The 15,673-nt window shown below is 46.5% G+C and overlaps 1 protein-coding gene across 1 annotated transcript in view; it reads left to right on the forward strand.

Annotated features, from left to right (window-relative positions):
* Pkd1l1 (polycystin 1 like 1, transient receptor potential channel interacting) overlaps positions 1-15,673 on the forward strand; it is a 131,776-nt gene that overhangs the window by 26,365 nt on the left and 89,738 nt on the right. Inside the window, exons 9-13 of the mRNA XM_021211181.1 lie at positions 1,590-1,722; positions 6,218-6,424; positions 9,568-9,749; positions 12,346-12,567; positions 14,190-14,350. Of these exons, the coding sequence (XP_021066840.1) occupies positions 1,590-1,722; positions 6,218-6,424; positions 9,568-9,749; positions 12,346-12,567; positions 14,190-14,350 (905 nt within the window). The remainder of the gene's footprint in view (positions 1-1,589; positions 1,723-6,217; positions 6,425-9,567; positions 9,750-12,345; positions 12,568-14,189; positions 14,351-15,673) is intronic.

Raw genomic sequence — 15,673 nt, forward strand, 5'->3', positions numbered from 1 at the left:
AGGTTTCTCTGTATAGCTCTGGATATCCTGGAATGGAACTCACTTTGTAGACCAGGCTGGCCTTGAACTCAGAAATCTGCCTGCCTCTGCCTCCCAAGTGCTGGGATTAAAGGCGTGTGCCACCACACCTGGCTCAGCATAGCCATTTTTATCATCATCCATGCTTGTTCTGGCAGCATGGGAGTTGAGTTCACTGCAGCATCACCACAAACACAAAATAAATGACTCTGTTTATGTTATGACAGCTATTGTGGTGGTTTGAATATGCTTGGCCCAGGAAGTGGCACTATTTGGAGGTGTGACCTTGTTGGAGTAGGTGTTTCCTTGTTGGAGGAAGTGTGTCACAGTGTGGGTGGGCCTTGAGAGACCTTCCTCCTAGCTGCCTGGAAGCCAGTCTTCTCCAGGCTTCCTTTGTATGAAGATGTAGAACTCTTAGCTCCTCTAGCACCATGCCTGCTTAGATGCGGCCGTGTTCCCAACTTGATGATAATGGACTGGACCTCTGAAACCTCTAGAGCCAGACTTCCACAATCCAAATCACCGTCAGCAGCAGAGTCTTCCATATTCCCACTAGGATGTCCCATGAAGCCCCACTTAAAGCATTCCGCCGCTTTCTAAATCTAAAGTCTCCAAATCTACATTCCTCCAAACAAAAGCATGGTTAGGCTTATCATAGCAATACCCCAGTCCCTGGTAACAATTTCTGTTTTAAGGTTTTTCTGCTGTGACCATGACCAAGGCAACTCTTATAAGGGACAGTTGTGGCTGGCCTCCAGGTTCAGAGGCTCAGTCCATTATCAAGGTTGAAGCATGGCAGCATCTAGGTAGACATAGCACTGGAGGATCTAAGAGTTCTACATCTTCATGCAAAGGAAGCCTAGAGCAGACAGGCTTCTAGGCAGCAAAGCGGAAGGTCTCTCATAGCCCATCCACAGAGTGACGCACTTCCTCCAAGGCCACATCTACTCCAACAAAGTCACACTTCCAAATAGCGCCACTTCCTGGGCCAAGCATAGTCAAACCACCACAGCTATGGTATCACTAAGAAATACAAAACATTCTGCCTTATTTTAATCCCAGGAACCCTTGTCATGTCATATGCAATAATTCATTGACCATGGCATCATTGTCCAGAATCTAGCTAGATTAGAAAGATAAGTTCTATCTGATTGTCTTTGTCCAAAATCATTGTCTCCAGAAGGTTTTCCTTAATGCAAAACCACACGTGCAAATGATACTCAAGGCTGGGAGTATGGGAACTTCAGAGAAGCAGGCCAATTGTTCTTAGCTGAATCTCTGGCTAGGGAGAATCCTAGGTCTTATGTGGATCAAGTCCTTCCAATGAGTGTCCAGTCTTCATAGCTGCCAGAGATAAGCATGGTCAAGGCCAACCCTCAGACTAGCAGAGGAATATTCAAGTATGCAGAAGAGTGTTCGTTACTGTTCTGTCGCTGTTATAAAATACCACAACCAAAAGCAACTTCAGGAACGGTATACTGGGGTGAGGGGGCCTGAGGTTATAAAGAGGGATTGAGGACCGATGTACAGCAGCCTTGATCTCTCCATTTCTCTGCTTTCTACCCTTCCAGGGAGGGAGAGTTTACAGTTGAAGTCCTTGCCTTCAACAACGTCAGCTCCGCCACCCTAAGAAAGCAGCTTTTCATCGTGGGGGAGCCTTGCCAACCACCCCCAGTGAAGAACCTGGGGCCTGCGAAGGTGCAGGTAAGGCTGGGCTTAAGGCCTCATCATCCCGCCGGCCTGCCTCGCTGTAGGCCAGGCCGCTTCCAAGTCGCTGAGCTCCTGAGCTCACTGGGGAATGAAGGAGGCTTTGTTAAGTTTGTTCTGCTGCACTCAGCACAAAAAAAGACCCTGTGAGGGCGCTGGAGCTCGTCCCTGAGCAGGGAAAGCCTGCACCGGGAGGGAAGCCTGGCTTCTGGTGGCTGAATACGTCTTTTATTTGCCTATATGACTCTTGACATTCAGCTCAGCTTGCTTTGAGTAGCCTTTTTTTGGGGGGGTGGGGGCGGTTATGCGTAGAATGATAGCACTTTCTGTAAAAAGAAAAATTTGACACCACAATTAGAATGACTGATTCTATGTGGAGTACTAACATCAGAGTAGGAAAAAGAAGGCTGCCTTTGATTTCTTGCAGTCCATTGAGGACTTTGGTTTCAGGCACTTTTACTTTCAGGTCACAGGTGTCCAGCCTGACACTTGGGAAGGCAAACTCAAAGCTGAGCGCTTGCCAGAACGCTATCTCTGATGGATCGGCTGCCAGCCTGGGTACCTCAGGTCCCAGCAGCCCCAGAGGGCAGTGGGTTTCAAAGCGGGTCTGGGATTGCCCTGGGCAGGCCTTCCAAGTGTCCATGTCCCCTGAGGCAAGAGCTTTGCAGCTCTAGAGGCCAGCATTCCATGGTGTCAGGCTCTTCTGTGCTCTCTGTGTGAGGGATGGACCAAAACTCAAGGGTTTCTGGGAAAGGCTACAGCTTGCAAGGCTCTGACTGGAAGTCTCGCTCCAAGGGCAAGATGATGTTGTTCCTTTGTTCGATTTTGTTTTGTTTTAAAGAATATTTTCTTAATGTTGTTATCTTATTTAATTCATTTTTATTTTATTTTATTTTATTTTATTTTATTTTTTAAGTATCTTTAGTGGATATTTTATTTACATTTCAAATGTTATCCCCTTTCCCTATTTCCCCCTGTTTCTATGAGGGTGCTCCCCCACCTACCCACTCCTACCTCCCCACCTTGGCATTCTCCTACATTGGGGCATCAAGACTTCACAGGACCAGGGGCCTCTCCTCCCATTGATGCCCAACAAGGCCACCCTCTGCTACATACCCATGAGTCTCTCCTATTTTTCTTTTCTTTTCTTTTCTTTTCTTTTATTTGAGGTTGGGTATCACAATGTAGCTCAGAATGTTTTTAAATTAAGTGTACTACCCAAGCTATCCCAGAACTCTCAGTTTTCCTGCCTTGGCCTCCTGCACAGGGGAACTGCAGGCTCCTATTCCCACACCTGTATCTACTGTTTGTTTGTTTTAATTTATACTTACTTTCAATGGATACACAGAGGCAAACACTGTATAAATAAGAGAGCTTAATTTTTAATCTGTAAAGCACTTTCATTTGAGCTTTTCTGTAAGATAAGGAAAACAATATTGATGACTCCATTTGTATTTTATATTTTCTGAGTTTTCTAAGAGTATAAAAATGGAACTGTGTGAAATCCAGACAGCAGGAGTTAGATGTATTTATTTTATTTTTTTATTGACTTAAAAATGGATTTATCTTTATTATTTTAAAATCATGTGGGTGTGCGGATATGAGTGCAGGAGTGCAGGTGTTTGAACAGACCAGCAGAGGGAGCCAGGTGTCTTGGAGCTGGAGTTGCAGAAGGTTGTGAGCCTCCCAATGGGTCCTGGGAAGGAGACTTAGTTTCCAGCCCCCACTTCCCTGCCCCTGCAAGAGGAGGAAACACTCTCATCCACCTAGCCCTTGCTCCTGCGATTGTTTTTTATATGTGGAGTTGTTGTGTGCGTTTTTAATATATGTGTCTACCTCAACATTTGAATAATTGTTATAGCATGACCACTGTCTTTTTGACTACATGATTTTTATCAGTGGCATATATTGGATCATATGTACAAATCCACCACCAAGTTCCTCACTGCGAATTGGATTGTTCCTAATTTTCTATGACTACAAATAGCATGTGGCACTCTGTGAATATATCTTTAGCATGCAATGCTCTATGTATACCTCTTTCTCCATATCCTTGGTGTCTCCATGTCACCGAGCTGAGTGACAGAACGTCTTTCCTGCAAACTTCACTTTTGCTGGCCAAGTTCTACTGTGCGCCCATTCAGAGCCAACTCCCACCCCAATGGAAATTGTATATATATATGAAATCTGAAGTCTGAGAATATTACGAATTTCCATTTACCATGTTAGTCCAGTGGCTTTGTTGCAAGTCCTATAATGAAATCATGTTCAGAGTAGAATAATGAAAAGAACTGACAGTCGTTTAAATGGTACCACCTACAGATAAGACTATAAATTCTTTCTCCTGTTTTTCTAACTTTTCTAGTCTTTTTATCATCTGTGTTTTCTTTATAACAAACTATATTTCAAATAAAATTTAAGACTAAATGTCCCAGTCAGTAGGTGAGAGGAAGGCAACTAATACCTTCTTTTACCTTTAAATACATTTAATTAAATTTTCCGATATATTTTGACCATATTTTTTCCCTCCCTCCCCTCCTTCCAGATTCTCCCCACCGCCCTACCCACCCAATTTTGTGTTCCCTCTCTCCCAAAACAAAACTAAGAAAAACAGCAAAACTCAAAACGGATAAACCAAAAACAGAAAAGAAAACCAATAAGACAAAATATTAAAACAAAAGACACACCCACAAAAATATGGAGTCTGTTTTGTGTTGGCCAAGTACTCATAAGTCAGGTGATTTTCCTGGAGTGTCACGCTACAAGGGGAACAACATAGGATTAAATGTGGGAGGAGGACTGGAAGGCTAGGGAAACTAACACTAAGGGTGCTAGAAACTTAAAATCTCATTCTCCAGTGTTCTCATTCTAATTAAACAGAACAGCCTCCAGGGGGAGCCCTTGCTCCTAGCATCAGCCCCAGAACTGGCGGGGTCCCTGGCTGGGCAGCCTCCCTCCTAAGGTCGGCATGCCCTGAATGCTTTTCCATATTCAGGACAAATACCAAAGTCAGGCCAGGGATGCTGAGGAGAGGATTATAGCTACCGTCCCAGAGGATGGGGCATAAAGTGCTTGGGAAGAATAACACAGCTGTGAGTTCCATAATAAATATGCAAACAAATAATAAACAATTAAAAGACATTGTAATATAATCAAAATGGTAACCTTTTCCTTTGACATTTTCCATTAGCTTCATTCTTGAAAGAAAAAGTATTTACATTTACATATATATATATGTATATATATGTAAATGTAAATATATATATATATATAACTTTTAAATGTAAACTAAATGTACTGGTGCTATCTAAAGTCCAGCCCCAAGTCTCAACCTGCAGTTATGCAAATATTGGCCAGATATTTACACTTCCTTTTTTTTTAATTAGATATTTTATTTATTTACATTTCAGATGTTATTCCTTTCCTGGTTTCCCCTCCGAAAATCTCCTATCCCCTCTCCCCCTCCCCCTGCTCACCAACCCATCCACTCCCATTCCTGGCCCTGGCATTCCCCTATACTGGGGCATAGAACTTTCACAGGACCAAGGGCCTCTCCTCTCATTGATGACTGACTAGGCCATCCTCTGCTACATATGCAGCTAGAGCCATGAGTCCCACCATGTTTTTTCTTTGGTTGGTGGTTTAGTCCCAGGGAGTACTGGGGGTACTGGTTAGTTCATATTGTTGTTCCTCCTATGGGGCTGCAAACCCCTTCAGCTCCTTGGGTGCTTTCTCTAGCTCCTTCACTGGGGACCCTGTGCTCTGTCCAATGGATGCCTGTGAGCATCCACTTCTGTATTTGTCAGGAACTGGCAGAGCCTCTCAGGAGACAGCTATATCAGGCTCCTGTCAGCAGGGTCTTGTTGGCATCCACAACAGTGTCTGGGTTTGGTAATTGCATATGGGATGGATCCCCAGGTGGGGCAGTCTCTGGATGGCCATTCCTTCAGTCTATGTTCCACACTTTGCCTCTGTAACTCCTTCCATGGGTATTTTGTTCCCCCTTCTAAGAAGGATTGAAGTATCCACAGTTTGGTCTTCCTTCTTCTTGAGTTTCATGTGTTTTGCAAATTGTATCTTGGGTATTCTAAGTTTCTGGGCTAATATCCACTTATCAGTGAGTGCGTATCATGTGTGTTCTTTTGTGATTGGGTTACCTCACTCAGGATGATATCCTCCAGATCCATCCATTTGCCTAAGAATTTCATAAATTCATTGTTTTTAGTAGCTGAGTAGTACTCCATTGTGTAAATATACCACATTTTCTGTATCCATTCCTCTGTTGAGGGAGATCTGGGTTCTTTCCAGCTTCTGGCTATTATAAATAAGGCTGCTATTAACATAGCAGAGCACGTGTCCTTATTACGAGTTGGAGCATCTTCTAGGTATGTACTGGGTAAATGATAGCCAGCGATTTACACTTTCTAACCATTTGCTGTATCATCAGTGTTGGCAGGCATTCAGTGACATGACCCGTCTTGTCAATTCCCAGATATGGAGGTCTCAGCCCCTGAGACTAGGAGTGACATTTGAAGCTGCTGTCCTCTGTAACATTTCCCAAGGGCTTTCCTACTCCTGGAGCTTTGTGGGTGCTGAGACGACCACTGTCACCCTCCCTGCTGCCATCAACACCCACAGACAGACTATCATGCTCCCAGGCTACACACTGGAGTGTGGGAACTACACTGCCATCGCCAAGGTCAGTTCACTCACCATTTCCCCGAGCCCTGACAAGCCAACCAACCTACTCCACAAGCTCTAGAGAAAGCCTCTTCTAGCCAATGAAAGGGAATTGTTGCTGCTGCTGTTATTGTTGTTGTTGTTTAAGGTGTGGATAGGATTTTAAAAGAAATCTTTCATTTCAGCTGGAAAAGTGGCTCACTGAGGAAGAACACTCATTGCATAAGCACGACAGTATGTACAATGTACACCTGTAACCCTAGAACTTGTGGGGAGAGGTAGAGACAGGGGAATGAATCACTGCCTAGGCTGGTGCACATGTGTGCACATGTGCAAACACACACGTACACACACACACACACACACACACACACACAATCTTTTAATTTTCCAGAGAATATATGTTCTAATTTTGTCCAAGTCATCAACAAAAAACTATTTCTGCCTTTTTAAAGACTGTGTACCTACTTTGAGTTAACCCTGTGCTGGTAGAGGAATAGAAGAGTATTGATGCTGCCATTTAGGGAAGAAAATGGAGGATGTCCACCAGAGGCAATGAGAGAAGTATCCATTGTGACTCTCAGCCAGTACTGTGCTTGGGGCTAAGAAAATGTTATAGATCACGTGGGGAAAGGGAAGTCACTGCATTGAGTGACTTCATGAAGGATGGTCCTGAACAGTTGGCTCACAGGTGTAGAAACTGTAGCTGCAGATTAGCCTTGTGTAGTGACTGGAACCAGGAAGATGGCTCTGGGTCAGACTGTAGTGAAGTCAGAAGACCGGGATGGGGAAACGGTCCTTGGGACCCAAATCTCTGCAGGGGGATGGGTGTTCTCACTATATGGGGTACCTGCTTCCACCGAGGACCAGTCCTAGCCCAGGCCTCGGGAAGCCGATTAGAAGGGTCCCAAATACTCAAACTGAACCCCAAAGAAATGAGGCTACTGTGCCCTGGTGGGGAATGTGAACAGAGGCTGTTCACTGTTCCTCTGCTGATCTCAACAAGAACCAGACACTTGTCCGTGGGTGACAGAAGGCTGTGGGGTATGCTTTGAGGGGCACTGTGTTAGTCAAGGTAGTAGGTAGATCCTGTTTCTAAGACATTTCTCTTTGGAAAGATTGACTAAAAGGTAGCAGATTTTATTCTCATGAGAACAGTCCTAGGGTAGTAGCATCTGGTCACCCTGATCCTGTCATAGTCTAGAGCAGTGGTTCTCAACCTGTGATTGCAACTCCTTTGTTGGGGGGAGGGCGGTGTCTAACTACCCTTTTACAGAGGTTGCCTAAGACCATCGGAAAGCACACATTTACATTATGATTCAGTAGCAGAATGGCAGTTATGAAGTAGCAACAAAAATAATTTTACTGCCGGGAGTCACCACAACATGAGGTACTAAAGGGTTTCAGTATTAGGAAGGTTGAGAGCCACCAGTCTAGGGGACGCTCCCGGCTCATGGTGGGAACTGGCTTCTATCAGCCCTCGTGTCTTGGTGCCCTGGTGGAAGCATGAGGAGGCGGAGAATGTTCCTTGATGGGCCTGCTCATCCTCCCAGACGAGCCACACCCTGATGCTAACTTGGCTTTGTAGATGGCTGGGTATCGGTGTCACTTTTAGGTGACGTCTCCGTTAGGTTAGACTCTTCATTGCCAGCAGTGCAGAAGGAAAGGAGTTGACAGTGAGTCTAAGAGCTCCCCGCTCAGGACACTTCAGGAGACTCTGAGTCTGGGATTATAGCCAAAGGGATGGGGCGAAATCCTGCAAGGATAAGCCCAGTCTCACATAAACCAGCTGGAAGGTGAGTGGTCACGGCTAGGGCCAAGTATGCATCCTGTATCACTGTCTGTTGGCGCATTTGCTCATTCGCTGTACCTGACTCTTCTAGCATGGACCCCGCCTATGTCTAGGCCTTGGGGACCTCTGATGAAGTGTTGTTTTCTGACCTCTCTCATTGGCATGTTACCCTTGGGAATTAGACCTCAGATTCCTTCTCCTTCCTTGGCAGCTGCACACTGAGCTACCGTCCTCCACAGCCATGGCGCCTGCTCAGAGCTTGCTTGCCGCTGCAGGGTGCAGCAGGCACTGGGTAGGGGGCCCACCTAGAGAAGTTCTGACTACACATTAATTACTTCTCTCATTGTGAAAGAGCACATGACCAAAGCAGCCTGGAGGCTGGCTGGGCTCTTGCAGTTTGTCTCAGTGGGGAGGCATGTGACGGGAGTGTGAAGTGACAGGAGTGTGAAGTGACTGGTCACACTGCATCCTTACTTGGGAAGCAGAGACTGTAAAGCTCACCTTACCTTTTCCTTCATGCCTATCTAGGATCCCAGTTGATGCCCCGCCCACATTTCTCAAAGACCATTATGTGTTTTACCCTGTCCTCTGCTCCCCACACCCACTGTCTCCTTAACTGTGCAGAATGGGGACCTCTTGGCCCCATTGTCAACCCCTTTCTTTCCTATTAGATGTAGCAGGGTAAATGTCAAGGGCACGGAGAAACGCACTGTTTACAGAGGAGGTTTGGAAACTGTCAGCCGTGTGTATACAGGCAGCATGGGTATTTAAACACCTTGTCTTACTTTGCTTTCTATTGCTGTGATAAACACATTGATCAAAATCAAAGTGGGAAGGAAAGGGTTTACTTAGCTTACATATTTGAGTCACCGTCCACCGAAGGACACTAAGACAGGAACCCAACACAGAAACCTGGGGCAGCAACTGAAGCAGAGACCATGGGGAAATGCTATTGTCTAGCTTGCTCTTCCCGCTTCACCCAGTTTGTTTTCTTGATAACCCAGAACAACCTGCCTAGGGATGGTACTGCCCACAGTGGGCTAGGCCCTTCCACACCAATCACCAACCAAGAAAATGCTCCACAGGTAGGCCTACAGCAAAGTCTGATGAGGGCATTTTCTCAGGTGAGATGTTCTCTTCTCCAATGACTCTAGCTTGTGTCAACTTGACAAAATACTGACCAACACACACCTAGATAGCTGTACATTTAGGTAGGCGTACATATTAAGAGATCCATGTTCTTCCCTCCAGTCACATCCTCAGATGACTGCTGTAAGTGACCATTGTTGAGCTGAGGGCCTGTGTCACGTGTATAGATCCAGGGAGCATCTGCTTGTTCTCATGTGATACCCCCATGTCTGGTCTCGCAGGTTCAGATCAAGGGGAGTATGGTGTATAGCAACTACAGTGTTGGTGTAGAAGTTCGAGCTAGGGCACCAGTCAGCGTGATCTCTGAAGGCACACACATCTTCATCTCCAAGGCCACTTCAACCTTCATCATCCTCAGAGGGGCCCAGTCCTTTGACCCGGACAACCCCGGGGCTGCTCTCAGGTGAGAATACAGAACTGTGAGACTCTCTGGCTCCTACTTCTTCAAGCTCCTGGCTCAGGAATACTAGGAGAGTTAGTCTGGGAATTCTGCCAAAATAGGTTGAGGCGTTTATGTGTACCCGCTTTCTTTAGTTGAGCTGCTTTATTCATTATCCAAGTGTAAGCCAATATAGGAAAGGAGAGTAAAGTGTGAGTAGGTTTTTTTTTAAGGTGCTGCTTAAATGGTGATTTTGGAATGTGCGATGTAAATGCTGCCCTTTCATTAGGACTCCTTAGTCAGATGCCAGTGTGTGGGGGAGGCAGAGAGCTGCCTGTTAGTGAGGCTCAGCTCTGTGGTCATGGGCTCTGGCCCAGACAGCCCACCTGACGGGCCTTTTCCAGCCTTCCGCTGGGATCCTCTGCCTCCCAGCATGCAGCCTCATGCATCCTCATTCAGCCCTCCCCATAACCCCAGACCCCTGTCATACACCAATCTGCTCTGTCTATGCTGTCTGTCACCACCACCTTTGTGCCACTTTCCTGTGCCTCGAATCACCAAACCACGAATTCCACCTCTTCCCAATGGCCTTCCCCACCTCCACCCATGAATCAAGTATTTTTGTTATTAAAAATCAATTTTTATACAATATATTCTGATCATGGTTTTTCCTCCCTCATTCTATACTGAATCGTCTCCACCTCCTCACTCACCCAACTCCATGCCTTCTCAGTCTCACTCTCTAGAAAACAAACAGGCAATTAAGCTGGAATAATGAAGAAAGAAAAGCATAAGAAACACTCATACACACCAACATACACACATAAATAAAATAGTAAAAACACAGTCAATAATCATAATACACAAGCAAAAGCCCAATTAGGTTTTTAAAAAAATGTCCAAACAAAGCAATATAAGACAAAATACCCTCCCCATAATGCCATGCAACTTATTTTGTGTTGCCCACCTACAGCTGCCTTTAGGTATGGTGTGTATGTACAGTGAGAGTCCCTTGGACAAATTCAATTTTCCTTTTTTGGGTATTTCTCAGTTGAGCATTTCTCAATTGGAGATAGCTCCTGACTAGGGCTGGTGGCTCATGTCCTCTTCCCCCTTTTGGTGCTGGAACCCTGAGGAAACAATTATTCTAGTCACTCAGGCCAAAACTTTCCTCAGCATTTTGACATCTCTTTTTCTCACACCTCATGCCTATCAGGAAACCTCATTGCATCTCCCCTAGACACACATCCCTCATACCTGCCCTGTATTGCATGGATGGAGCCACCAGGGCCTCAGCTTATGTCCACTCTCAACCACAGCCAGTCCTCCAAGACAGGATGGAGTCTTTCGAGACAAAGCCAGAGAGCCCTTACTTCCCTGCTCTGACCTTCTGCGCACCATTCAGCTCTGAGGGAAAGCTACTGTCCTTAACTGTGTGTTTTCTCTACTCTCATTCCTCACTCATATGGCTGCCGTGCACTGTCCTCCAGCATTGAGTCTAGGTTCCGAACAGCAGGGCTCTCACTGGATATATCACCGTGCCTGCCACATGGCCCCTATTCATAAACCAGTAAAGAGGCTTCTTTGTCATTGTAACCCTTCATGTCTACCACACCCAAATGTGGGATTTGATGCTTCATTAGTGCAGTGGAGGCGAGAGGTACCCTTTCCCTGGTTCCACCTATGTGCATGCTGTAGAAAGCTCTCAGCTATCAGTACACACACACACACACACACACACACACACACACACACTACACATATATACACACACAAACAATCACACACAGCCTGATGGACTAAGTCTGTATCTTTGTCATTTTCACACTGTCATCTACCAGCACCTAAAATTGAGAGCTCTGTGCCTGGGCAGTAAGGAATCTTCTGGGTGAACCGTGGGACTGCTTCTCTGCACAGCTTATGAGCCGCACTCTACACCGAGTTCTCTTGTGCCCTAGGGACACTGCTCCCCAGCAGAGGTTACCAGGCTTTGCCTCATGTAGCTTCATGAACAGAAGTTACTAGAATGCAGTGCCCGCAGGCTAGACAGGGAATTGGGGTTTTAAGGTACAGGTTTAAGTGACACTTACAGAAGCAAGTTGCCCTGATGAGGGAGGCTGGCCCAGCTTGCTAGTGCATTTCCATACTGTTTCCTGCCTGTCACACGCCCTTTTAAGCATGTCTGCTCAAGGCTGAGATGATGCTGTCCTCCCCGTCCACCCTGATGGTGCAAGTACCTTTATCTTGTGGCTCATGCAATTATCATCTTACAGAAAGATGGCGAGATGGAAGGAAAAATCATCTCAAGTCTCCTGCTGGCCCCATTTTATTTATTTATTTATTTTTTAACCAACTCTGAGTGAAACAGGGGAGGGGCGCCATGCATAGGGAGGGGAAGGAGTGACAAAAGAAACTCCAAGGCCAGGGTACATGACACAAGTCAGAAGGAAGCAGGATCCTACGTGGAATGCAGTGGTCTCTGTGACAGTGCGTGGGAAGACAGGCCCAGATCCCGCACCACCGATATCAAAGGGCGAGAGGTATGGTCTCTTCCAAACCACATGTGCCTTTAACACTCAGTGATGGTAACCACACACCCCCCCAATGGCTTCCCCAATAGGTATCACTGGACTTGCACAGCGGCCAGCTCACCAAGGTGGCCCTGCTTTGATAACTCTACTTCACACCAAGTGGACACTCAAGCTCCTGCCATCGCCTTCCCAGCAAGATGGCTCAGTGAATGCTGTGACCAGTTCCTTGTGACACTGACAGTCTCCAGTAGGGGACAGAACTCATCACAGGCCTTGCTGTTCCTGTCCACCCGTCCTGACCTGGCCTTCAGGTACCCTTGTTCTAGTTGGAGCAGATGAGCACCCTGGCTAATGGTGGCACCTTGAAAGGAATGTGTGTTCATGGAGCAGTATGAAGTTAGGCCACGGGGGAACCACACCAGTAAGGGAGAAGAAGTGTTTGTCGGGGTGGGGGTGGGGGTGGGGAATGGTGATTTGGACAGTTTTGTGATTCCTCACCTAAGAGTGACACAGCAGCAACTCTGAAGGATGTTGCTATGATACCAGTGGGTCCCTCCTGTCATGCACCCATCCCCAAGATGGAAGGCCAATGATTGACGCTGACGTCAGAAGGCATTTCCAGACTTGGGGGACTTGGGGGACTTCTAGGGATTACAGGACTGGAGGATATGCAGGGGTGGGACCATGCGGGGATTACAGAGGCAAAGAAGTACTGTGAATCAAACCCATCAGCTTGTCATCACCAAGGCTACCAGAGTACTCATATTATAGCTCCATGGACCAAATGTAGGACTTGAGCTCAGCTGCCAGGATGGGCAAGGACACAGAAGGTTCTGGATTCCCCCTTCAAAGGGCTAGGTTATATGACTGAGCAGGGGGCGAATTCTAGGGGAAGCAAGTTTGTAGATGGCACAATATTTTACACACTCCTAAGAATGACATAACTGGACATTTACAATCAGTTTATTTCTGGGTTTTCCATTTAATATTTCAGACCTTGGTTGACTGCAAGTAACTGAAACTTTAGAAAACAGCTACTGCACCCATATCCACAGACACATGCAGAAGTACATGCACACAGGTGAAAGGCTGTGTGGTTCCTTTTGAGAAAGCTGCAGACCCTTCTTGCCTTCTGAGTGTGATGTTACATGGCGAAGCCGTGACTTGGCATGTGACTAATAGTGGAAGACATAGGGAATCCTACACACCACTTTAGGAAGTCTCCTCTGTACTTAGCCTTTTAAGGGTCCTCATGTCCTATAGCAAAGGAATTCACATCACAAAACTCAATCTAATCTCTCACATCACCTGATGATGTCCTAAAGAGCCCAGAGTTCATGAAATGCTCTTTGGGAAACATCCCTGAGCTAGGAAAGAGCCTGGAGGAATTTCCAGGAAGTAGCTATGGTGAAATGTGTATATAAAATGCAGGCCTGTGCAAGGTAGGGTCCCTGACTGCATTGTAGGCCATGGAACAGCTCATGACCCAATAACCCTGCCCAAGTGAAAGGCAAGGCTGAGCCAGATGGCTGTGGCAAAGGCAGAAGGCTTAGGAAGGCCTGGGTGACACTGATGTGTTGCTATGGAGGCAAGCATGTATGACAGAGGAGACAGCTCAGGCATTGACTGACAAGCTGGACAGCATGCCCAGAGCCAAGGCTGAGTGACAGAGAGACTGAAGCCCAGGACTGCTGACACTGAGGAAGTCTCACAGCTTCCCTGAACTCGGTGGGCGGTGCATGTGCTCATCTGGTATATTAGGTCAGATCATGCTGTGTGAAGTCTGGAAGCTGGTCACATGGTCCTCACTCCCCAACTCAGGCTCCGATGATGCCAACACTGGGTGAGGTTCAAACACAGCCAGCCCAAGTGAACGCAGCCTGAGGATGCATGTCCTGTTTTCCTACAACATCAAAGTGACTGCCTGTTCCAGATTCGTCCACATCTCATGGGACAACTTTAGAGACATCTCTGTGAACTGGAATGAAGAGGTGTCTCTCCGAGCTGTGTGTGAAGACTGTGGAGATGTCCCTGACCTCACTTATTCCTGGGACCTCTTCCTAGTCAACGCAACAGAGAAGAGTGAAGTGCAAGGTAAGACGGCTGCTCTGTTTTGCTGATGAATAAGAAAAGCTCATGGTTGTTCTGTGCTTACTGAACCGTCATATCTGACCTTCCCACAGCTGAGATTTCTTTGCACTTCAACAGTCCAGACACTAGAGGATAGACCAAAAGCGGTTTCTTACATATGTGCTACAAGAAGGCCAAACTGTTTAGAATTATTTGTTTAGAATCACAGGAAGCTATTGTGAAGGATGTGTGATGAAGCTCACTGTCCAGACAACCGTGGTCCTTGGAACTTTGACATATGCATTGTGTCTATGATCTACTTCCCTGGAACAGCTCCTAAAACCCTTGTGATCTTCTATGTGATCATGGTTTTATATGCTAATGAGCTGACAGATGGCTAACAGCCTCTGACTATCTTCAAGACAAGGCGTGGCTATCCCAAACACTGGGATGTCTATGTAACAAAGCTTCCAGTAGAGCCCCAGAATAACAAGGATCACTGACAGAGGTTGAAGTGCTAGAAAGGGTTGGCTGCTCAGGCCTCTGCTCACACACCTCACCCTGTGCACCTCTTGACCTCTATACCCTGTCATTTATATTTGACCGGTGAATTTATGTCCCTGAATTATGTGAACTCCTCTGAGAGGGGATGATTGGAATCTCTGATTAGAGCCAAAGAATCATAAAGCCACATGGGCATTTAGAGGTGGGTTAGCTGGCACACCAAGCCCTCAGACTGCTGTCTGATGCAGTGCCCAGGTGGACAGCATGAGGACTGAATTAGTGGACACCAGCTGACAGTGGTGCAGAATGGCTTGCTGCTGGGGGGGGGGTGGAATTCCCATATTTTGGGGCATCAAAGAAGCCAGCTGTGTGGTGAGACTGGACCAGCTGAGTCTGAGCTAATCTTGTCTGCATACTCCCTTCTGACATGCCTCTCTGGGACAGATGTCCAGTGGGACCTGGCTCTAACTTTCAATCCATAGTACTTCCAGATAGGGATGGGAAGTTCCTCTCAAAGACTCCACTTGCTTGGGTGAATGATAATGATCCAATTTGTTACTCTATGTGGGACACTGAGGCTCACCAAGCATGGGAAAAGAGTTTACTCAAGTGCAAATAAAGATGACCACAGCTGGGAAACAGGAACTGCAATTGCTCGGCATAGGAGTTCTTGAAATGACACCAGAGGGCTCTCTGGTGTTTACAGCCTAGGGCAGGGCTTACATATCAAACTGATTGCTAGAATTGCACCGGTCAGTAGGAAAAGCACAGGATATTGAAGGAAGGATGGAAGATCAAGAAAAGGGAAGGGAAGGGAAGGGAAGGGAAGGGAAGGGAAGGGAA

This window comes from Mus pahari, chromosome 13, assembly GCF_900095145.1.
Source record: "Mus pahari chromosome 13, PAHARI_EIJ_v1.1, whole genome shotgun sequence".
In the NCBI taxonomy this organism is placed as follows: Eukaryota; Metazoa; Chordata; class Mammalia; order Rodentia; family Muridae; genus Mus; species Mus pahari.